At 37.3% G+C, this 26,297-nt stretch overlaps 1 protein-coding gene across 1 annotated transcript; it reads left to right on the plus strand.

Moving 5' to 3' along the window:
- Positions 1-23,619, plus strand: tcaim (T cell activation inhibitor, mitochondrial). The gene is made up of 11 exons (XM_039694537.2): positions 1-169; positions 1,584-1,629; positions 1,761-1,893; positions 2,332-2,482; positions 6,888-7,143; positions 8,524-8,646; positions 11,248-11,345; positions 11,440-11,531; positions 15,962-16,194; positions 18,924-19,055; positions 22,578-23,619. Exons 2-11 carry the CDS (start codon positions 1,598-1,600, stop codon positions 22,801-22,803), a joined length of 1,476 nt encoding a protein of 491 aa, XP_039550471.2. The 5' UTR covers positions 1-169; positions 1,584-1,597; the 3' UTR covers positions 22,804-23,619.
- The last annotated feature ends 2,678 nt before the right edge of the window (positions 23,620-26,297 follow it).

Below are 26,297 nucleotides of genomic sequence, written 5' to 3' on the forward strand. Positions count from 1 at the left end.
ATGAACTGGCGATTAGTTCTGCCTGGTTCATGTGAGCAGCTCTCGCAAGCTCCACTTGTTTTCCCAAAGATAGGCAGTTGATTACTCCTGTCGGGATGATTGGCCTCAACGGAGCACAAGAGTTCAAGAGTTTTAACCACAGCGAGCATGTAAGATTGCATAATCACAGGTAATTTGATGGTGTTTTGGACGTTTTTATCTCATGCTGTCATGAATTGTGTGTGTGGCTGATTAAGTCTTGGTCAGGTGTGTGTATTTAAAGCGCACAGAGTTTGTGTCTGCCTTTGTTTACTGTGTTGATCAGTGTTTATGTTTTGACTTGAGTGTATTTAATGCTGAATAATCGAATGTCTCTAAAGTGTGAGTTGTATGCTGTTTTAGGGTGGAACCATTTTTCGTCGTGTTGTTTGTTTTTATGTAAAAATAAGAGGACTGTGTTTACACTAATTACCCACAGTATGTAGGTCAAGAACACACATGTCTGCACTTGACCTGAGTTAAACGTCTCTGCTAAGTTCAGTCAAGCCTTTATTGTTGTTTATCAATATCCATATCCTATAATGCATAAAACTAATTAGATACACTGCCATTGTGATTATGGTGTGTACCTGGTTTTCAGAATAAGGAAATCTAAATAAAATAGAAGTTTAATCCATGCATATATCAAATAGGTATTTTTGGCCCCATAGAGTTTTGGGTTTTTAGTATGAATAAAATAAATTCTTCCGTAGCATCTTTTGCATATTTGAACCCTTTCCAGCAGTGACTGCTTTTGAAATCCACATTTTCTAACTCAAACACAACTATTAATAAAAAAAGTTAAAAAATTCACTGATGCCCAGTCCAGAAGCAAACACGATGCACAGGAGGGGGTGAAAACTTTTTTTTACCAATTAAAGTAATTGTACTTAATTTCTTTTCTGGGAAACATGTAAGTATCTTTAGTTGCTTCCGAAGGGCAGTACTAAATGGAAATAAAAAGAAAGAAGATAATTAAACAAAAAATCTTAATCCTGTTCAAAAGTATTCAACCCCTGCTCATGTTTCTGGAGCATCTGTGAAGGTTTGAACCTTTTTTAATTGTTAAGCTTGAGTCCCTCAATTGTCCTCAGTTTGCAAAGAGGATCTCAAAAATCACACAGTCACTGCTGGAAAGGGTTCAAATATCCAAAAGATGCTGGAAACCCGAATCACAAGAACAGCCATCACAAAACAAAAAATCGTGGATCCTCAGGTAACGACACGTAAACTTTTGAACAGTTTCATTTTTATAAATTCGGTTCTATTTTTGTCTTTTGAACATCTTTTATGTAAAATATCTTATTCAGGACAGTACTAAATAACAAATAACATGCATTTTGTATGATCCCTCTTATTTTGTTAAAATGATTCACATTTGCATAGATTCTGCAAGGGGTTCACAAACTTTTAATTTTTAAACCTTTTACTTGTTTCTCATGGGGAATGATTAATTGATTCTGCAGACATGCAGTATAATGTTTCTCCTGTGATTTTGACCTGTTGAAGAGGCTAAAGTCTGTCATGCTTTTTCCTTTCTCATGTGCCTTGATTTCTCTTGCCAGAAGTGAGTAACGTGATGTATGTGACCACCTTCCTGCGTTATATTAGGTACGTTTTATTCAAATAAACGTATATGCACTGTCATGTTATAATTCTTATAGACAGCTGCAAATACAATTTACAATGTTTTATTATCCCTGTCCTCATGCATCCAACCAACATCATTCTCATTCTTACAGGCTTGGTGGTAGATGCGTTTCTGCTCGTGTCATTCAGAGGAGGAGTCTCTCAGGAGCGGATGCCATTAATGCCCTGCGGCCCTTTTACTTCGCTGTACATCCTGATTTCTTTGGCCAGCATCCAAGAGAGAGAGTAATGATATTTAAATAATGATATATTATTATATACACAAACATTTTAATTTAAAATGCATGATAATAATGCTTGTTATATAAATATGGTTACACTTTGTTTACAATAAGGTTTCATTTGAGCAATACATTTACAGTATTTATTAATCTTTGTTTGAAAGTTAGTTAATAAAAATACAGCTGTTCATGTTGGTTCACAATCCGCATAAACTAATGTTAACTAATACAACTTTTTATTTGAATACAATATTAGTAAATTAAATAAGCATTAACTAAGATTAATAAATGCTGTAGAACTATTGTTCATTCTTAGTTTGTGTAAACTAATGAAACCTTATTGTTACCATAAGTGTTTTTTATTTAATTTTTTTATTTTTTTTAATTTTCCACATTTCTATGCAGAGCAGTTGTAAGGAGTTTTTTGTTTTCTGTGTTACAGGAAGTGAATGAAAACTCCCTCCAAAAGCTAAATGGTTATCTGGAAAATCTTCAGAAGCCTGGAGCGAGATCCCCCAAACCCACAAACCTCACTTTTTATGTCAGGGACACAAAAGAAACAGCAGACACCAGCAGTAGACTGATAGCCTCAGGTAACACCAGTTCACCTCTGATTCGTAGTCATGTTTACAGCTAAACTCCAATAAATAAATAACTGAAGCCATGTGATAACTGAGGAACAGCTTGTAATTGTTTGCTTTCCTTGGAAGACCTAGGAGTCTTTAATTCCCTATTTTAACAGTTTTGACAGTTAAGTTAACATTCAAACATTTGGTGTCTCTTTTTTTCTAAATGTTAATGCTTTTTTTCAGCAAGGATACAGTGAATTGATAAAATGTGATAGACTGTTACAACAGACAGACTGTAGGAAAACAAAAAACAGTTTCCACTAAAAAAAGCAGACCATTTTTCAACATTGAATAAGCAAGGTTCCTATAGAATATACATATAAGTGACATTAGAATGCCGCTAAAGACTGGAGTAAGGCAGTGTGTCCACCAAAGTGTTTTTAGCCAGCTGAAAATGGCAGATGCTCTTCTGAAAATGCCTAGCTGTGGGCTCAGTGGGACAGTGGTTTGGTTGCTGTGATCGGTGAAAATGTTACTAGCTTCTGAATTCGCAGATAGTAAATGATATTTATAATATATCGACACAATGTGAAGTACTTGTTCTGGCCCCTTTTGTTGTGTTTGTTGTTGTTGTTGTCTGTTGCCGTTGTTCAAGCAGGATGTGGTGGTTGGTCGTTGTGGTATTTGTCCCGCCTCTCATTCACTCTGAATTAGAGCCAGACCGATATATCGGCAGGCCGATATTATCGGCCGATATTAGGCATTTTCCAAACTATCGGTATCGGCAGTTATAATGGCCGATAAATGAATATTTCAAAAATAAAATAAAATCGGACGAAACACGCTTGAACCATGTCATGAGTGTTGGGGTTGTATAGTTTGTCCACAGTACCTGTTGGCAACACTCGTTGAGTTGGTCACGAGACATACATTGCTTGAATAACAATTAAAAGAACATCCTCATCAGTTCTCTTAACTTAAATAAGCATGACAAAATTTGTGACTATAATGTCCAGTTTTGCTGCTGTTAAATAAGCCGAGAGTGAAGCGGAATTAGCTAGTAATATTTACGTTACGTTGTTACAGTGTAGTTGACTGACTATCCTTTTAACTTTTGACAATGTGACTGAAGTATTTCTTTAATAGCGCGTGACAGTTATAGCAATGAGACGTATCATCTCTCCTTGGCCTGTTATATTGAAAATGTATGTTTTACAATTTGCAGTTGCTAAATTATGGCTCATCATAGACTAGCTAACCATAAAGCTAGCTAATGCCACTATCATCAGTCTGTTCTGTTGTGACAATAAAATATATATTTTTTTAAATGTATTATCATATTATTTTAGTTAAAACTCATAAATAACTACAAATAACTAATGTTAGGGAAATCTGTTAATGTTTTATTGTGCGTTTCTGAAATAAAAAAATAAATAAATAAAAATATCGGCCGATATATCGGAATATTGGATTTTAAAACCAAAAAATATTTGTATTGGTATCGGCCTTCAAAATCCTTTATCCGTCGGGCTCTACTCTGATTGGATGTCTGGGTATAACGTTTTTGAACTCTCAGCAGTCGGAAAAAAACGCCTAGCATTCAGTGTACAATAGAAGCTCAGTATTTGAAACTTGTTTCCACCACGGAATTAAAAATGTATGTGTAAATTCGACTTTTTATCATTCAATTCTGACAATTTTTCCTCACAATTTTTAGTTAACATCTTGTAATTCTGATTTTTTTTTCCTCACAATCGTGATATATAATCTTGCAAATGGAAGAAAAAAGTCAGGATTACAAGTTTATAACCTGCAATTCAGATTTTTTTTTCTTCTCCAAATTGCGAGATCCACTTCTGAGAAACTAAATTCTGAAGTAAGAAATATAAACTCACAATTCTGAGAAAATAAATCTGAATTGCTAGATGTCAATTCGCAATTGCAAGAAAAAAAGTCTGAATTGAGAGATTAAGGGTGCGTACACACTTGGCATGTTTGATTTTTGATTTTGGTTTAAAACGAACCCTGGTGTGATTGCTCTGTTAGTGCGGTTTATTTGAATAAGTGTGAACGCTGCCTTTAGAACCCTGTGCACACCAAACAAGCGGACCAAGACCCATCAAAAGGTTACAAATTAACTCTAATGCGGTTTGAGTGAAATATGAACGCAACATTGATCAAAGACATGTAAACAAACCAAAAACAGGACGTAATGTCACAAAATACAACCCTAAAAAGGAAGAAATGCTCAAGCATACCTGTTTTTTCTCGTCATAGTCGCAGTGTTACACATCACATTTCGGTTAGGGCTCGGCAACGATTAATCGTGATTAATCGCATCCAAAATAAAAGTTTGTGTTTACATAATATATGTGTATGTAGTGTGTATAATTATTTTGTATATATAAATACACACACATGCATGTATATATTTAAGAAAAATGTGTTCTTAATATATCAAATATTTATTTATACACATAATTTTAATTATGTATAAATATATATATATATATATATATATATATATATATATATATATATTAATTATATACAATATTTCTTAAATATATACATGCATGTGTGTGTATTTATATATACAAAATAATTATACACACTACACACACATTTATTACGTAAACACAAACTTTTATTTTGGATGCGATTAATCGTGATTCCTGGCGTTGTTTTGACTCCTTTACACATTTTATAAGCTCTTCACGAGTTCTCAGCTGGTCAAAATACCATTACATATAGGTTACGCGCACATACAATGATTTCTTTTTTTTTTTTTTTTGTCTGGACCAAACAAACCAGGCAAACCAAACTACAAGTGTGAACACACCCTAAAAGTCGCAGAAGCAAAATATGTTTTTAAATATGAAACAAAAATACTCTGGCCTTGGGAAAGAATAATTTTGGTGGACACTCAGCCTAATGTCTGCTGACAATTCAGCTTTTCCATCACAGGAATAAATTACATTTTAAATATATTGTAACTATATTTCACAACATTACTCTTTTTTAAAGGGCACCTATTATGCCCCTTTTTACAAGATGTAATATTGGTCTCAGGTGTCCCCAGAATGTATTTGTGAAGTTTCAGCTCAAAATACCCCACAGTTAATTTATTATAACCATTTGAAAATGTCATTTTGGGGCCTGCTTAAAAATGAGCTGTTTCAGGGGGTATTCCACCTTAAATGCAAATGAGCTGCATATCCCCGCCCTGCCTTTGGATGAGGGCGTAACTTGATACCTATGGCAGGCAGTCGGTACTGAGAGAGTGAAGAGACGCGCCGTTTTGAATGTCATTCAGCCGTACGTTTGAATCGGAATATATAAATAGCATGAAGAGACTCCGGCAGAATAAACATATGAGAATGGACCAGTACGTCTCGGTATGGTTATTTGCTACTTTTATGTACTTTAAAGTTGTAATAGCGTCCCATTTGAAATGATGGATGTCCAACACACACACACACACACACACACACACAGACACTAGCGCAAGTTTTTGAAACTACATACACATTCTGTGATAAAGTTTGCTACGTACGAGCGAAATTACATTTATGCGAGGGACCTGTGGCATCATGTTTAGCTTGTCATACGGGTGCTTCTGTGGCAAATGTGAGAAGATGGCTAACTTACAGAACACCAACATATATGCAGTTTTTAATACAATATATTTAAATATATATATATTTATAAACGTGTGGTTACACACTATACAAACAAGGTTTTAAATTATATACACAGACATCCTACGACGGCAATAACTTTAGACGCATTTGTTGTTGAATTGGCTGACATTGACTGAAAAGACTATTTGCTCAAAAATCATAAAATACACTTACTGTTACTGGAGGTGACGGTGGATCGCAAACAGTAGACAAGAATCCACACTTAAGGATTAACTTTTAAGCCACAACAACAGGATTAACCCACGAGTCCACGACAGAACATTAATTTACGTTTCCAAGAGACATTACCGGCTGTCGTCGTTGAAACAATGAAGGATGGTGTGTACAGATCACCGAGGGCGGGGTCTAGGCCACAGCCACACTGTCAATCAACCCCCTGTCTCCCGTGCTACGTCACAAAGACCTGGATCTCAGAACAGCTCGTTCTGAGGCAGTGCAGATGATTTATTGAGATTGTAAAAAAACTACTGGATGGATTTTTATCATTCTAGGGTGGTTTTGCTCACACACTGCCAACACACATTTATGTTCAAACACCATGTAAAAGTGAATTTTCCATAATAGGTGCCCTTTAATGTATTTTTATTCAAATAAATGCTGCTTGGCAAGCAATGAGACTTTTTTTTTCAAAAACATTAAAAAAAATCATACCGACCCCAAATGTTTGAATGGTAATGTTCTGTTTCCAATGCATGATTTTAACTGAAGAACCCTACACTTCCCAGGATTCCGGTCGGTGAGTTTCACCCTGCAGTCTAAGGATGTTCTGAGCACAGTGCTGGACGTCCTGAGGTCCTGTAGCCTCTCGGTTGAACACATGCAGGATGTGCTCAAGGCTGAGACCAGGAAGAGCTCAACACAACAGCCTGAAACAGCTTTCTATCGGCCCATCAAATGGGACAAGACTTATTACACTTTCACTGGCTTCAGGGACCCAGAGCAGGAGTTAGAGCAAGCCAAGAGAGTGGAGCCCACACTGAGGTATAGAGAGAGAGAGAGACCTTTCCTTCATGCCAATTCACATTAATCTTTCTTTTTAAAATCAGTTTAGGATGCTTATTCACTCTTAGCACTACCACATGACCATTTTTGGATAAACTGTTCATTTAATGTGTCAGAGCACCTAACTGTTCCTCCAGCTTCTGTTAAAGGGGTCTTATTATGCCTTTCCACTTTTTTTAACTTAGTTAGTGTGTAATGTTGCTGTTTAAGCTTAAAAAAGATCTGCTAGGCTGCAAAGCTCAAAGTCCACTCCAAAGGGAGATATTTTTTAAATCCATGCTTGATATCTGTTCTGCACGATCCTCTTGTTCATTAACATTGTCAGGGTCTGAATCGGGCTCGAATTGGTTTGAAATTGACGTTATCCTTATTCGTGTTTACACTAGAGAGGAACATGCAGTTATGGAGGGGCGGGATATTTCCTGAAGTGGTGCCAATCTTAACACACTAGGCCAGGTTACCAATCACAGCACATTTTGTATTTTGGAAGGAGGGGCTTCATCAAAATTGGCATGTTCAAGCCAGACTGGGGAGGGAGGTGCTGTAATAATGTAAAAAATGTGAGAAATAATTTGTTTTTCGAACAATGAAGCATGAAAATATATTCTAGTTCAGTGTTCACCCCAAAAGCAAAATCAAGACATTTTGTGAGAGGGAATTATGGACCCATTTAATGTTCAATTTTAAATATACTCAAATATTCAATTTTAATACTTGATTCTGATTGGTCAATCACGCCGTCCAGCGGTGGTCTTGTCTCCCACAGTAAAAACTACTGAGCTTCAATCATAAAACTAAGCATTTAAATAACAACATACATTTTGGCGTTATGTATAAGTAGTCTGCTATGCTGTTATGAAGCTCTCATCGATTTACACTGTAAGCTATCAGAATTTCATCTGGCTTTGTGGCCATGTAAATATCAGCAACTGCACCATATTGTTTGCTCAGTTTGGGCCTCTGAATAAAACTGATGTGTTCAAATTCTTTCCCTCAAGTGTATGCTCCATATTCTCACTATATCAGACTATATAAGCCATAAAAGCCTGATGTATCAAATATGATACTCAACAAAAAACAGATAAGATAAGATTCAATAAACTGTTCCATTTCAAAACATGTTATTATTTCAGGGTTAAACCTGAACTTGATTATTGTTTGCTCTAGTGTTGCATGGTGCTGTGATAATGGAATTGGCTAAAGGGTTTTGGAAACCTGAGTATTAATATAATTATGAACAAAGATATGTTATGTTAGACAAAGTTCATTGTCAATTTTATGTAATGAATTTGGGATACTGCATAATGTTTTATTGAACTCATACTAAAACGTTGTTTCACTTTCTTTCTTTATCTTCAGTTTCTGGCTGAGAAACAATGAGCCGGAGGCCACAAAGAAACAGAATGCCAGTCTTCCACACCGTGAGGAGCTGAAAAGATTGAAAAGAGTGCTGATTCAGAAACTTGGTTTGTTGGATATCAGGTTAGCTTATCTCAGACTAAGGTGCTCTTGGTGTGCTTGGTAATTTTTAATCGCCAAGTATATTTTAGTTTAATGTTAATGCTCTAGACTAGCAGCTCTCTAATTGGTAATTCTTCAGTTAAAGGGATACTCCACTTTTTTTTTTAAATAGGCTCATTTTACAACTCCCCCAGAGTTAAACTGTTGAGTTTTACCTTTTTTGAATCCATTCAGCCGATCTTCGGTTCTGGCGGTACCACTTTTAGCATAGCTTAGCATACATCATTGAAGTGCACAAGACCATTAGCATTTCTCCCAGAAAAATGACCAAAGTGTTTCGATATTTTTCCCATTTAAAACTTGACTCTTCTGTAGTTACATCGTGCACTAAGACCGACGGAAAATGTAAAGTTGCGATTTTCTAGGCTGATTTGCAGGGAACTATACTCTCATTCCTGCGTAATAATCAAGAAACTTCACCATGAGTGCAGCAGGCGCGATGACTACACAAACTTAGTCCCGGTCACATTGGAAGCTGGGCACTATTTTCAGGCGCTGCGTCATAACATTACGCCTGCTGCACTCATGGTACGACAGTAAAGTTTCCTGATTATTTTTGCTAAGCTATCCAAAAAGTGGTACCGCCAGAACCGGAGATCGGCTGAATGGATTCAAAAAAGGTAAAACTCAACAGTTTAACTCTGGGGGAGTTGTAAAATATTTAATATTAATATTTATATATATTAAATATTTAATATTAATATTTATATATATATAATATATAATTTTTCCAAAAAAAGTGGAGTATCCCTTTAACTTAAACTCTTTAAAACTGTTTAATCAATGTTAAAATATTTGTCACATGTCCCGGAAAGAGTACAAGAATTAGTCGAACTTTAAGTGACATTTTAGTTATAATGTCTCTGTGGCTTGCTTATGTTTTTGTAAAGATTTTTTTTTCTTTTTGGAGTTGGCTACCAAGTAGTCAATTAACTTTGAATTTACAGGATTAAAAACTAAAAAGAGTATGAAGTAAAATCTAAAAATAATCTATTATGGAAAAGATTTAAAAAATGTATTTTGGAAAGAAATTAAAAAAATAGGGTAATGTAAAAAGACACACACACTCACTAAAATTAAAGCCATCTTGATTTTTGTTTTCTTTAAAATCATATGTCAATCATACGGAAGAAGATTAGGGCCAAGCAATAATAATAAAAAAAATAAAACCATCTCGAGATTAAAGTCATTATAATGCGAAATGAAACTCATTAAATTTAGAGAGAAAAAAAGTCAAAATGCAGTCTTGAGAATAAACTCATTACATATCGAGAATAAAGTTGTTGTGTTTTGAGAAAAAAAAAACGTGTTAAATTTTGAGAAATAAAACTCAAAATACAATCTTGAGAATAAACTCTTTAAATTTCGAGAATAAAGTCATTGTGTTTCGAGAATAAAAGTGGAAATGAAATGTAGAGAATAACGCATTCGTTCAGTGTTCATTGCAGCCTACTGATAGAGGACATGGCAGAGTTGGATCACTTAGTCAAGCTATATTTTAGACTTTCTTTCAGTAACAAAGAAATACTAGTAATGTATCGCATTGAAAGTGTCACTGAATTTCAGTTGAACAACTTCTGCATGAACAACGAACAGCGCTGGCCCCAATGTACTGTGGCAGATGGACACATGAATTAAAACTGTACGGCATTGCTATTAATGGCTGTATAGATGGTTACAGGCGATAGATTCTGTGGACGGAGGTGTACACATTCAATAACGATCCTAAAGTAATAGCCAGTTACTTCATAACAGTTGTCCTGAGAGGAGCCACACGGACATGGGGACCAAAAATGGCAGTGTGGCAGCAATGCAAAGGTTTTTACGAAGTAACCATGGAGGCAGTTTCTCAAAACACAAAACGACTTTATTCTTGAAATGCAATTCGTTTAATTTCACATTATAATGACTTTGATCTCGAGATGGTTTTATTTTTTTATTATTGCTTGGCCCTAATCCTCTTCCGTGCAATCAAAATCAAGCAACTGCACCCGTATAATTATTTTTCATGAAATGGAAAAGCTCTCAATTATACAATAACATCAAACATTTGTGTTCTTTAATCTTTTTATTGTGCAAGGATGCATTCAGTTGATCAAAAGTGATGGTAAAATCAAATGTTATAGCGGATTTCTATTTCAAATGAATGCTGTTCTTTAAAACTTTCCATTCATCAAAGAATCCTGAAAGAAAATGTATTATGGTCAGGTTTACACAAAAATATTGAGCAGCGCAATTGTTTTAACTTTTATGATAATAAAAAAAAAATCTTGAGCACAAAATAAGCATATTATAATGATTTCTGAAAGATTCAGTGACACCGAAGACTGGAGAAATGGCATTTTAAAATATAATAAAAACAGATATTTTCAAATTGATAATTAAATGCAGCTTAAAAAGATAAAAAAACAACCCTATACTTTTAAACAGTAGTGTATGTCTGCTAATGCAGGTATGTGTAAAACTAAAAATCATTGGACACAGTATCTTGTGTTGTGTTCTTACATCCTGCTGTCAATATGTTCTCCATGTTTAATCATCAAGTGATTCTCTGTCCTGTAGGTGGCAGCGCAAATGGGGAGTTTCACACAAATGCTGTCAGCTGCAGAGTCTGATTCGTCTCTCCACACAAAACCCTGAGGCTCTGCACCACCTGAGAGGTAACCATGGAAATAGAATTCACGAAATGAGATCAGATGGATTTATTCAGGGGGACAAGTATTTACTCAATTTTCTCTCTTTCCCAAAACATAGGACACATAATAGTTTTTACTGACCAATCAGGGATGAATGCCTCAGGGCATGTGATGTTAGGAACAATGGATGTCCACCATCAATGGTCAAAGGTACATCTTTTTTATTAAACCAGTTTCAAGGTAAGATTTACTTTTAAAAGGGATAGTTCTACCCATAATGAAAATAATGTCATTAATCACTCTATCATGCCGTTCCAAACCTGTAAAACTTTTGTTTATCTTCGGAACACAAATGAATGATCTTTTTGATGAAATCTGAGAGCTTTCTGTCCCTCCGTTGACAGCTACCACTCTGACGATTCATAAAGTTCATAAAGAGAATGTAAAACTAAACTATAATTGAGCGGTTTAGTCCAAATATTCTGAAGAGACTCAATCAGTTTTTATGATGAATAGACTGAATTTAAAGGGGGGTTTGAGTGCTTTTTTTCTTTGCATGATTCTGTTTATGGGGTGCAATATAACATATAGCCGCGCTCTCCTCTGTCCCCTGAACGAGCGGTTGACTTCCTGAGTCTATGAAAACACTCCCTCAGAAACAGGCAGTGGGCTCAGATTGGTTAGTTTGGCCGGGTGTGTTGTGATTGGCTAAACTGTCGCTCACGTTGTCTGGAAGGTTAACGCCCATTACCTTTACGGGCGAAACGTGCATGTCATGAGCTCCGGTCCAGATGTAAATAGCGTCGAACTGCAGTATTAGTTTGAGGCAGAATCAGACCGAAAAAAGCCGCGATGAAGAGAATCAAACAGAACCTCACCACACACGACTCTTACTAAACCTTTCTGAATTTGCTACATTTTTTAACTTTATACACGTTTGTTTTACACAATAGCATCTGAATGGCAACAATAGCAACTGACTGGCTACTAATGTTAAACACAAACAGCGTTGGCATTAGTTTACGTTCTTGATCAAATCGAAAATAACGCCATAAAGCATATATACATGAAAAATACGTTTAAAACATTAGTACTTATACAAAATTCAGGTCCATAATGTTTGTACGCGTTTGTCGTAGACACAAAATAGCATAACTAGTAGCCTAGTGGCTATAAAGCCAGCGCTGGCATTTGAAAAAAATAAAACACAAGGCTACTACTGTCACGGTGCGGGTTCAGGCGGAAGGAACAGGCAGAGTCCAGAAAGCTCCAATACAAAAAGGTTTTAATCATAAAGAACAGGATACAGGCAGGCGGAACACAGGGTAACAGTAACAACGATCGACAAAGACTGAAGGAAACTGAGGGAACTAAATACACAGGGGAATCAAACATAACAAGGTGGAAAACAGGTGTAACAGATTAACAGGACGCTGAACGGGAGGCTGATGAGGGAGTGAGTTCAGGTGTGGAGACGAGAGGATCCTGGGAAGTGTAGTGCTGGAGCCGCAGACAGGATGGTGCAGACGAAGACTGTGACAGAACTCCCCCCTCCCGGGAGGCGTGACCTCACGCCGCATAACAGAGGAAGGAGGGGGGATGAACTGGGGGCGGGGCGTGGCCAGGGCGGAGCAGGCTGAGGGCGTGGCCAGGGTGGAGCAGGCTGAGGGCGTAGCCAGGGTGGAGCAGGCTGAGGGCGTGGCCAGGGCGGAGCAGGCTGAGGGCGTCCCCAGGGCGGAGCAGGCTGAGGGCGTCCCCAGGGCAAAGCAGGCTGAGGGCGTGGCCAGGGCGGAGCAGGCTGAGGGCGTGGCCAGGGCGGAGCAGGCTGAGGGCGTGGCCAGGGCGGAGCAGGCTGAGGGCTCCACCAGGGCGGAGCCGGCTGAGGGCGAGACCAGGGCGGAGCATGATGAGGGCGAGACCAGGGCGGAGCAGCTGGAGGGAGGACCCCTGGTGGAGCCGATGGTAGTGGGGCTGGCAACACCAGGGGGCCGGCTGACAGGGGCGGAGCGGATGGGAGAGGAGACCAGGGTGTAGCTGAGGGACCGACGATGATGGGTGCTGAGGAGGGACTGAGGGAGCAAGGGGACACCGCAGGCTCTGGTGACAGAAGTGCTGACAGGGGCACAGAGGGACACGGTGAGGTCAGAGTGCGTGAGGGCTGACCGGTGACTGGAGGGAGTGAGGAGTCCAACTGAACCGGGGGGGTGACATGACGGGGCGGAGCCAAGGGAAGGAAGTCCAAAGGTGAAGGGAGGATGACGAGGGAGTGCAGGGAGTTCGGAGGGACGAGGGAGCCTGGCCGAGCTGGTGGACTGTGGGACCATGGAGGAGCTGAGGGAGGTAGCAGCCACGGGGGAGCCGATGGGACCGGGGGCCGAGGAAGTGTCCAGATAGAGGAGGTGTGAAGCGAAGGCCGGGGAAACACGGACCAGGCTGGTTTAGGGGAGCTGAAGGGCAGGAGAGAAGAACGGGGACAGATGAGAGGAGGCGGGAGAGGGAGGCAGGGTGGGATCCTGGTCTCGGGCTCTGGCTGGACGGTCTCGGGCTCTGGCTGGACGGTCTCGGGCTCTGACTCAGGCTGGACGGTCTCGGGCTCTGGCTCAGGCTGGACGGTCTCGGGCTCTGGCTCTGGCTGGACGGTCTCGGGCTCTGGCTCTGGCTGGACGGTCTCGGGCTCTGGCTCTGGCTGGACGGTCTCGGGCTCTGGCTCTGGCTGGACGGTCTCGGGCTCTGGCTCTGGCTGGACGGTCTCGGGCTCTGGCTCTGGCTGGACGGTCTCTGGCGCTGGCAGGACGGTCTCTGGCGCTGGCTGGACGGTCTGGACGGGGCTGGTCGAAACCAGCGAAGAGGAGAGCCCCGGCTCGGCGGGGCTGGACGGAACCAGCGGAGAGGAAGGCTCGAGCGTTGGAGTGGGGCTGGTGCCGTCATCGATGGTGTAGGGAGATCCGCAGGACACCAGCACCCACTCCACATATGCTGCGAAACTCCCCGGGGGACCGTTCCCGGACAACTGCGCTCTGGTGGCGGTGTTGAGGCCAGCATAAAGAAAGCTGCAGAGGCTGTCGTCCGGGAAGGTTGTGGATGGAATGAGGGAGAGGAAATCCGTCAAATGGTCCTCCAGGGACCGGTCCTCCTGCTCCAGGCAGAGAAGTTGAACCGCCACGAAGGAATCCATGTTTAATCCCAATTTGGTGGTCGATCGTTCTGTCACGGTGCGGGTTCAGGCGGAAGGAACAGGCAGAGTCCAGAAAGCTCCAATACAAAAAGGTTTTAATCATAAAGAACAGGATACAGGCAGGCGGAACACAGGGTAACAGTAACAACGATCGACAAAGACTGAAGGAAACTGAGGGAACTAAATACACAGGGGAATCAAACATAACAAGGTGGAAAACAGGTGTAACAGATTAACAGGACGCTGAACGGGAGGCTGATGAGGGAGTGAGTTCAGGTGTGGAGACGAGAGGATCCTGGGAAGTGTAGTGCTGGAGACGCAGACAGGATGGTGCAGACGAAGACTGTGACAACTACATCTGGAATTATACATGCAAATACATTTAAAATGATGAAGTCTTCGCCTACTTACAGGTTGTGGCCCAACAACTGCTGCCTCTGGTTTTAAAGCTGGAACTGCTTCATGTTTTAGTAACAGTTTCTTGTTGAATCCGGCATTGAACTCGTGGAGATTCTGGAAGCTGTCTTCCGTAAACGCGCAGCACAGAGATCTAAATTACGATCGTCAATTTCAGGAACATAATCAAACATAAATTGTATCCATTGTTGACGAAGTACAGCATCCGTGGGAAGCTCGAACACAGAAGACCTGACAGCTGGGTGAACACAACACACTCGACGAGCCGCAGAAATATTCGCATGCCCTTTTTTGCTTTTTCCGGAGGGAGGGTTGATGTAAATGTGTGGGTTAGTGACGTCTACAACCCAGCTGTAGTCCCAATCGAGTCGTTTTTGTAGGCAATTTACTTCCTGATTTTTAAAAGACGATATCTCTGCTTACATTGAACTTTCAGCGCTGCAACTTTTCAGATACTGTTCATCAACCAACAGCAACATTACACACTATTTAAAATGAAAAAAGTGAAATGGCAGTCAACCCCCCCTTTAAGCTGTTTCACATTTAAACATTGCTCAGCGATCATGAACAGAAGCTCAATGAACCTCATTGGGAATGAAATGGTAAATAACACCGTAACACCAGAATGAACCTCATTGGTTCTTGCAGAAACCCAAAAGAGAGACATAACATGAGAATGAACCTCAGTGGTTCTTGCACATCAAGCAAACATGCTTGACCTTCCGTTTACCTCAACTGACGTGTGAATTGATGAATGTTTATATGTGAATAAAAGCCTTAATTCAATTTGTTCATCATATAATAAAGTAATCATATCTCTTCCGAAAACTTGGACTAAACCACTCAATTCAGATGGATTAGTTTTGTGATCTCTTTATGAACTTTTTGAAGCGTCAAAATGCTCAAATTTCACCAAAAAGATGAACGAAAGTCTTTCGGGTTTTGGAATGTGAGTCATTAATGACAGAATTTTTGGGTGAGCTAACCCTTTAAAATATCATGGCAAACATTAATGCTGACTATGAGGCTTGTCCATGTATATGCTCAGCTCTTTGAAAGATTACACAGTTACAGAAGCCTGCTCCAGCAGTCGGACTGGCTGAAGGAGCGCATCAGTCACCTTCTGGGAGGGATTCAGGTGATCCACATCAAGCGGTTGGGTCCCGCTCTGCCTCTGGAGGAACACTACAGTACCCTCAACACCTTCCACAAGAGACTGTTGCCTCAGCGCCTCTACCTGCACCCCCGCAGCCTGCAAGGCCTCACGATGACCTTGGAAAAGTAAATACTTGTATACTTTCAGTCCAGCCATTTGCTCATGTGTAGTTCCTTTGTTTACAACCTTCAACTATGTGGGGCAGGGTGCTCAGAAATGCACTAGATCTCATCGCTAAAAGCAGGATTGAGCCTCAGGGATAGCAGGCTTGAGCAGTGCCTAAATGCAGACAAATCTTAGTTACCGTGCAATCAAAGCTACTTTTTTAAATGTCCCTGGTTAGTCCCATGTTTTATGAGGGTGTGTGTTTTTCAAAAGAACAAAAATTTGGTAACACTTTTTTTGATGGCCCCCTTTAGACATTTTACTAGCTATACTTTGCAATACAAATACACTCTCATTAGAATATTAGTAGACTATATGCTTAAAATCTGCTAACACTTTATTTTGATGCTCCTCCAACAGATATTCTACTGACTTTAAGTAACTTTGTAAGTACATGTCAACTTATTCTACTAACTCTACTTACTTTACTTATACTCTCATGACAGATATGTACGTGCAACGTAGTCAACAGAATATATCAAAATAAAGTGTTGTATCAGCAACTGCACCAAAATAAATTCATACCAAAAATTATGGAAATGGAAGGAAATATTGAAGGAAATGTTTTCTCCACCTCTGATTCTGAACCAACTTTTTTTTTTTATATTCAGAATTTTTTTTTTTTACATTTACTCAAGGGGTTTGTAAGATATATTTTTGTGTAAAAGAAGTCTTTATTCTTAGCAAGGCTGCATTTATTTGGTAAAGATAAAGTAATATATATATATATATATATTAGGGCTGTGCAAAAATTAATTGCGATTAATCGCATCCAAAATAAAAGTCTGTGTTTACATAATATATTTGTGTGTGCTGTATATAATTATTTTGTGTATATAAATACCTATTCATGCATGTAAATATTTAAGAATTATTTGCGCTTAAATTCTGTATATATAAATAAATAAATAATCTATATTATGTAAATATAAATATTTTATATATGAATAACACCTTTTCTTAAATATATACATGCATGTGTGTGTATTAATATATACAAAACAATTATATACAGCACACACAAATATATTATGTAAACACAGACCTTTATTTTGGATGCGATTAATCGCAATTAATTTTTGCACAGCCCTAATATATATATATATATATAGAGAGTTCAGATGCAAAAGCCTCTAAATGCCATTTGAAATTTTCTTCTTTAATGATGATTTTTATCAAACTTGTATATTTAAGTTCAGTAATTTCACTTAAATGACAATGAAAATTACCTATTAATTGTTATTTAAGTGAAATTACTGAACTTAAATATACAAGTTTGATAAAAATCATCATTAAAGAAGAAAATTTCAAATGGCATTTAGAGGCTTTTGCATCTGAACTCTTCATATATATATATGAAGAGTTCAGATGCAAAAGCCTCTAAGTGCCATTTAAAAAAATTTTTTTCTAAAATGATCGTTTTTATCAAGCTAGTATATTTAAGTTCAGTAATTTCACTTAAATGGCAATGAAGATTACCTGTTAATTGTCATTTAAGTAAAATTACTGAACTTAAATATACAAGATTGATAAAAATGGTCATTTTAGAAGAAAATTTCAAATGGCATTTAGAGGCTTTTGCATCTGAACTCTTCATATATATATATATATATATATATACTGTATATATATATAATATATATATATATATATATATATAGTACGATATTACTACATTTTAAAACTCTTTAAAACTAATTTATCCCTGTGATGGTAAAGCTAAAGTCTACCATTACTCCAGAATTTGTTGCTCAAAAGCACATTTCGTCTTATTTTTATGTTGAAAACAGTTGTACTGCTTAATTTTTGGAGAAACTGTGATACATTTTTTCATTATTCTTTGATTAATATAAAGCTCAAGAGAACACCAGTTACTTAAAACAGATTTGTTTAGTAACAGTGTTAAAATGAAAATCTGTTGTAACATGGCTTTACTCTCATCTCAATTAAATGAATTCTTGCTGAATAAAAGTATTCATTTATTTTTTATTTTTTTTTAAACAAGCAAGCACAAACAACCCTTGAATCGTGGCATATTATAATAAAAATACATATAAACATAAGATATATATAATATATATATATATATATATATATAATATATATATATATATATATATATTGTCTTAGCCGAGGAGAGTCCAAAGAAATCTGTACAGGTAAAATCGTCCTCCTGCTTATTTATTTAATTAGCTATTTTCTTCTAGTGCCATCCGCCAATCAGAAACCACCCAACTTTTAATAACTGCTAAAATAATTACAGTATGTATGTGCTTAGAGTTAACAGAACATATTGTCAGTTTGTGTGTCCGCTTGCATAGTTATCATTGTAGTAATAATTATTGATGTGAAAAGGCCTTTAGTCTCAATTTCATTTGGTGCAGCAAATAACATTACAAGAAATGAATTGTAGCTTTAAATGTATTGCTATGGGAAATATTTATTGTTCAGAATACTATTCCGCTGAAAGGACAAGATAAACATAAAAATGAAACAGAAGAGAGACCACACTGGACTGTTAGCAACAGATTGTAGATGAATGGCATCATCTTAATTCCTGCGACTCCCTCTGTTCTATTCAATTCTGTCGTGTTTCTGACTGATACATCCTCACTGTTCACTGAGAAGGCTTTGTGCTGCTTAATGTCCTGTCAATCATTGTTTTTACTCTTCTGTTCTGTTGCCATAGGGACCGCTCCACCCCCTGCCTGCATGAGATGGGCCACTTCATCATCCCCACTATGTGTGACACCCTCCAGCTGCAGAACTTCCTCCAGAGCCAGGCCCAGGAGGCCCGGAGACGCATGCAACGGAAAGACAAGTGAGTGCTTGACCTATCAGTGCTCATTAACATGACATCAAAATTGACCATTTACCATGTTGATGGTATTAAAGGGATCGTTCACCCAAAAATGAAAATTCTGTCATCATTTACTCCCCCTCAAGTTGGTCCCATTGACCTCCATGGTACTTTTCTTTTTGCTTCTTCCGTACTATGGAAGTCAATGGGGTGCATCAAGTGTTTGGTTACCCATATTCTTCAAAATATCTTCTTTTGTGTTCAACAGAATAAATAAATTCATACAGGTTTGGAACAATTTGAGGGTGAGTAAAGGATGACCGAATTTTGATTTTTCTGTGAACTATCCCCTAAGTGTGCATGAATCATCAGTAAATTAAGGAAGCTCGTGCATGAGAATTGAGCTCACCTGTAGCAACGAAGACTCATGCTGCGTCCCAATTCGCTTACTTATACTACGCCCTAAAAGTATGTACTCTTTTTGTGAGGAAAAGGTACATACTTTTGAGTGTGTAGCAAAAGAGTAGGCAAGCTTTGGGACATACTATCACGTCATCTTTAACGGACAGCTCTGTCGCGTGCTACGTGCATCCTGTCACCGTAAACTGCCCTGTCAATCATCTTGTCACCGTTAAAATCCTCCATTCTATCTAATTTTATTTCCTACCGTTTCAGAGAGCACGTTCATCTGCCAGTCGTGGGTCTTTCATGCTCTCCTCGTGTTTGCAATTTGAATATAATGATGCTTTTAAAACGTAATGGCTAAACGTGTCTTTACAAAAGTTCACAATGCTGCTGCAAATGCAATATAATGTGGACAACATTGAATAAATTCATTTTCGTCAGGTTAGATACTGATAATTAATCACTCAAAGCTCTTTATCTAAGTTAAACCTCTCTACACAACCGCGGGGACTCGCGCGTCCTCTGTATCGACTACGTGTCTGTAGTTTTTTAACACTTTTTACTCGTGTTTGTAGTTCTAACCGAATCCTCGTCCAACGCGCAATGGTTTGTGGGCAATATCAGCCGTTAGAGTGTGCATCGATCTACACTTCGGATTCTGACCGGAAAAAGTAGACCATCCGGGAATCTTTGAAACACTCATTTCAACATACTACGATTTGGGACGTACTAATTCTATTTTCGAATACTATTTAGGACGGATAGTATGCGAATTGGGACGCAGCATCACTCTTAGTTTAAGAGTTGTCATTTTTCCTTACTAAGAGTAGGTCTGAAAGGCGTTGTTAATAACTTTTAAGAGAAAACTCCTAGCTAAATTTTTTTAGTGCGATTTAGGAGTACTCCTAGTGATAAGATAAAACTCTTTGTGAATACGGCCCCTGAAGATGTTTGCTCTTGTTTTAGGCATAATCAAGACAAACACAAAACAAAATAACAGTGTCCTTGTTAGATATGTTGAATATACTTAATGTAGTAATACCAGTAAATCATGCATGATTACATGCAACTAATCCTAAACCAAAGCCTAATCCTAACCCTACAGTAAGAATAGTAAGGATCCTATTTTAGATGTAATCACAGAAATGAATTAGAGCTGTAAATTACATGCAGTTCTTTTTTTAAATATAAGTATTATGCAAAAACACTTTTGTACATAGTAAGTGCATTGTACCAAATTATTAATTTAAATCTTAGTACATAGTAGTTAAAAACACCTAATATAAAGTGGGGCCGAATATGTTGTTAATTAATATTACTCAGCTGTGTTGGGGAAAGTGACTTTTAAAAGTAGTTTAGCTGCTTGGTTACTTAAAGTAATGCATTACGTTCATTTTGTCTTACTTTTTCTTATCTGGGCTGGTTCTATTTTTAGCAAATGTAAAGGCCACCCCACACAAAAAATTGAAGGAAATGCAAAATTAGTGTATTTGTGTAATTTAACATTGCAGGTTTGGGTAATATTCCGAGTGTGCATGTCACTGTTTTTATTCATTTTGAGGAATACTGAATATGTTTTTGTGCAAGTGAGATCAGTAAATGCCTGCTTAAATGTAGTCTACAGTAACCATCATGTTTAAACAGCGCACTGTACTTACTCCCAGTTTCTCTCGGCATGGGGACAACAGAGGTGTCAGTCAATAAAACCAACTTGCCTTACTTGTTTGAAAAATTTTGTTGTAAATTTAAAGTATCTCGCGTTACTTGTAATGCATTACCCTCAACACTGTTACTCGGTACTTAAATATATCATTATTTTTTATGTAATTATTGTAAGTACTTAGTAATAGTAATTAACAGCATGTACTTGCATGACTTCTAGGGATTAGGTTTTGGTTTAGAGTTAGTTGCATGTAATTATACATAATTTACTGTTATTACTATGGTAAGAATATGTAACATGGACACGAATAAAGTGTTACCATAAAGTAACCCTTTATTTTAAATAGATAGTTCACTTTGAAATGAATTTTTGATATGTTTTAGCTGACCTCAAGGGCATCCAAGATGTAGGTGTCTTTGTTTCCACAGTATTTTCAATTTTGATATTTTTAGGTCAAACCGTTCTTGTCTGTCAGTCATATAATGGAGGTCTATGGTCACCACCTCAAAGAGCATGCACAGAGAAGTCCAAATTAAACATGATTTAATGATTCAGAAATGTAAGTACACATTGATGGCCTAAGACACGAAACGAGGGGTTTGTGTGAAAAAACGAACTGTATTTCTATTTATGTCGTTTTTACCTCTTGTAATCACAGCCACGTCCAAGTGATCTGAGGGCGCGGACTGAGGGCCCTGGACTGATCTCTAGTGCATGTACGTCTCTCATTATTTACACAGAGATTTCAGAAGTGTTATAAATTAAAATTAAAGTGATATAAATTAAATCACAAAGGAAGACGATTATCGATATATCAACAGAATTTTTTTTCACAACCACATTTAGATCATTTCTGGTGCTTTCCGACGCTTGCGCAGACCGAAGCGCCCGCGCCCTCAGATCAGTTGGACGTGGCTGTGATTACAAGAGGTAAAAACAATGTAAAAACTATTCGTTTTCTCACACAAACCGCCCGTTTCGTGTCTTAGGCCATCAATGTGTACTTACATTCACGACTCGTCATTAAATCATGTTTAATTTTGACTTCTCTGTGCGTGCTCTTTGAGGTGGACCCCATATACCCCCATTATATGACTGACAGACAAGAACGGTTTGACCTAAAAATATCAAAATTGAAAATACTGTGGAAACAAAGACACCTACATCTTGGATTCCCTTGAGGTACTCTAAAACATATGAAAAATTTATTTCAAAGTGAACTATCCCTTTAAGGGGTCCCTGTTACAGAGTAATTATACAGTTATGTACTGAGTAATAACAACTTGTACTTACTATAGGTTTAGGATACGGTTTGTTTACTTGCAGTAATGCATAATACACTGTTATTACTATGGGAAAGGCATGTTAAAAAAGTAACGGGGACAGTGTAATATCAAACGTTACTTATTTTTGTAATGTAGCCACCGTTTAAATAAGCGTCTTTGATTGAAATGTCAAATATTCCATGTATGCAGGTTGGAGGCAGAGGAAGAAGACCTCATTTGGAGTTGTCTGCAGGATCTGTCTCTGCGGAGTCTGTCTAAAGAGCCCAGCGTGTCGAGCAGTCAGATGATCCCCTGCTGCAGGCGTCTGATGGAGGAGAGATCCCCTCAGATGCAGGGCCTTCATCTCTGTGTCTCTCACTTCTATTCGGTCATGCAGGATGGGGATCTGTGTATACCATGGGACTGGAAAGGCTGAAGAACTTTATTTCAGACTTTATTACTCATGTAGTCACTATAAGATTTTGAGATTTTGGAAACGGCCTATTGGGTTGGCATAATTAATTATAAATGCACTTTGGTTCCTAAATACATGCACATGGTGTTGTGCTTTTCAGCCAGGTAATGTGATGTTAGAACAGAAAGTTGATTATTGATCATTTTCACTGCCAACCATATACATTAGTCACGAGCATAACGCTTAGAAAAAACAGGGTCACAAACATGTCTCAATATGTTATAAAAATTGTTTTTTGAATATATATATATATACACAGACAGACATTTTGGCTGATTCTAGTGGTGCTGGATTGATGCAAATGAATGACTGCTCAAATCTTTATCATTTCCAAACCTGAATGTTCACTTATATGTAATGCTGCCACAATCTAAAATGCAGAGTCAAAATTCTATTAAAGTGTTCGAGAAAATGATTGGTTTTTCGAAATGCTGAGTGTCTATATTCACAGTATTCAGAAATGGAAAAGTGTTCTCTTCAGATGTAGAGTCTGTGCATTATCAATCGTAAATGCTGTAATACTGTCTGTTTTGAGATGTAGTGTACAGTGTATCTATATCGTTTGCTGCTATTGCATTTTAAATCTTTATAATGTGACATATATAATAAATATCCAACTGTGTAACCACAAAGTTCAAACAATGGTTGAAGTGTTCATGGTTACTATTGTTACGTAAATATATGGTTTACAATATTCTTGAAGATTTTATTGTGACAGTCCATGAATTTCCCAGTTGTGTCAATATGAATGTGTATAATACTAATATTATTTTATCACATTTGTTTTCTGCTTAATGTTTTTGTGAATAACACAATACAACACTTTTGTTAGGATTTTCCAGTTTCAATTTATTTTATTTTCATACTGACCCCAAACGTTTGGCGCAAGAGTTTCCACAAAAATGCTTGACAACATTGATAGCATGTTTGAAAGTTTTCTGAAGGATCATGTGACACTGAAGACTGTTCATCTTTGCCATCAGAGAAATAAATTATATATATATATATATATATAAATAACGTTATTTAAAAGTGTAATGATGTCTCACATTGTTGCTTTTTCTTTCTTTCTTTTTCTTTTTTTTTTTACTTTTTTCAATCAAATAAATACAGCCTTGGTACGCATAAGAGGACTCTTTCAAAATAGTAATAAATGTCCATTACTCCAAACCTTTAACTGTTAGTGCAGATGTTATTTAAAGCATCTCAAAGCTGAATTTGCAGGCACCCGCACATTTCAGAGAATGATCTCATCCCTGCATGACTGAATGTGAATCATCACATGTTCATGGTCTGCGTCGCTGTACTGTCTGCTTTCAGACAGATTTACACATGGAGGATTGAGACCGAGGTTATCAGCAAGCAGATCACAGTCCAGTCAGAGGTATTTGCTTCCCTGTGGGCAGGGAGGATTTTCTGTTTTTGTTCCCATTTAAGACATTATTCATCAAAAACTGCCTGAAGTCTGAAAATACTTGAATATAATCAACCACCGTTGGTGTTGGGGCTGCAAACAAACAACCAATTACATATTATAGACTGATGGATAGACAGACACACTGTGTGCAAAATTATTAGGCAAGTTGTATTACTCAGTCAATCCAAAATGTTACTAAACCTCTATCCTGAATATTTAAGAAAGTAAAAGTGAGGTTTTGGACGATAATGGGTTCCTGGTAGCTTCAAGTTTGATTCTTTGATTCAAATCTTTGGCAGTTACAGTAATTTGCGTTTTGCTTTTTCTCAACACGTTTCTTGCGAGTATTTTCTACAAAACGTTTGATGGTTCTGTGATCACGCCCCAATATCTTTGCAATTTCAAGAGTGCTGCATGCATCCCTCTGAAAGACATTTTAACAAATTTGACTTTTTGGTCGATTTTGCCTGAGGAAAAGAAGCTGCCTAATAATGATGCAAACCCTGATAGGGTGTTGATCTCCTGAGGCCACATCATTACACAAAACACATCACCTGAAAATGCTTAAATCCAATAAGCATTCAAGTTTATACAGCTTGTAAAAATGCATAAAAATGATGATATGGTCAAAATACTCACTTGCCTAATAATTCTGCACACAGTGATAGATCTGTGATGGCACAGATTGCCTTTCTGTGATGGCAATTGTAAAGAATTTTCAGCATTATATCTCCAGTGTCACATGATCCCTCAGAAATCATTCTAATATATATGAAGAGTTCAGATGCAAAAGCCTCTAAATGCCATTTGAAATTTTCTTCTTTAATGATGATTTTTATAAAACTTGTATATTTAAGTTCAGTAATTTCACTTAAATGGCAATGATAATCACCTATTAATTGTTATTTAAGTGAAATTACTGAACTTAAATATACAAGTTTGATAAAAATCATCATTAAAGAAGAAAATTTCAAATGGCATTTAGAGGCTTTTGCATCTGAACTCTTCATATGTACATGTCAATATATATATGTATGTAAATAATTATATATATATATATATATATAATTATTTTGTATATATATAAATACACACATGCATGTATATTTAAGAATAAAATATTATTTATATATAAAATATTTATATATAATATTAATTATATATAAATCTATATACAGTATATACATAAAAATATTTCTTAAATATAATACAAGCATGTGTGTGTATTTATATATATATATAATAATTATACACAGTGCACCCCCATATATTATGTAAACACAAACTTTTATTTTGGATGCCCTAATATATATATATATGTAGCTTTATCATCACAGGAGTAAATTATATATATATATATATATATATATATATATATATATATAAGTTCTTTAAAATTTTAATAATATTTCTCAATATTACTTTTGATCAAATAAATACATCCTGAGTATGAGATTTTCAGAAACATCTTAATTTCAAAATTTGAACACTTCATGTTTTTTTTTTTTGTATTCAGTACTTTGCCCCCAAAGGTCATAAATATGGCAGATGAGTCGTGTGAATTAAATATACACGTTTCAAAGCAATAGTGAAAGCTACCTTGGAGACTTTCACACGCTAATTATCAATTAGTCAGGACAACAGTGATCCGATACGGTACGACAGGACAGGACTCTTTGTTAGGTAAGTGGATATAAATGTAATCCCGTGATTAAGACGGGCCTGCAGGAAACCCCTGCTGATAACGAATCTATCAATTGCATTGTTGAGGTGTAAGCACATATTAAGCCAATCAAAAATGGACAATCACATAAAGATTGTTACATTGGGCTATACGTCACAATACAGTCACAAATGAACATTCACTTCTGACCCCATAAGATGATTTGGACTTTAATAAAACAATCCATAACATGTTGATACATGAATTAATTGTCAGAAAAATTCTTTCAAATGAAACCTTTAAGGCAAGTGAAGTCACCTTTATTTTATAGCGCTTTATTATATGTTTCAAAGCAATTCAAATTCTGCTGTAAAG

This window comes from Pimephales promelas, chromosome 12 (assembly GCF_988280905.1).
Source record: "Pimephales promelas chromosome 12, fPimPro1.hap1.1, whole genome shotgun sequence".
NCBI lineage: Eukaryota > Metazoa > Chordata > Actinopteri > Cypriniformes > Leuciscidae > Pimephales > Pimephales promelas.

What these genes read in the sequence shown, in the direction of transcription:
- tcaim (XM_039694537.2), top strand. Translation starts at nt 1,598, where the DNA reads ATGTATGTGACCACCTTCCTGCGTTATATTAG. An exon ending in CAGTAGACTGATAGCCTCAG is followed by an intron (nt 2,483 to 6,887) that starts GTAACACCAGTT and finishes TACACTTCCCAG; the next exon opens with GATTCCGGTCGGTGAGTTTC. An exon ending in CTTGGTTTGTTGGATATCAG is followed by an intron (nt 8,647 to 11,247) that starts GTTAGCTTATCT and finishes TCTGTCCTGTAG; the next exon opens with GTGGCAGCGCAAATGGGGAG.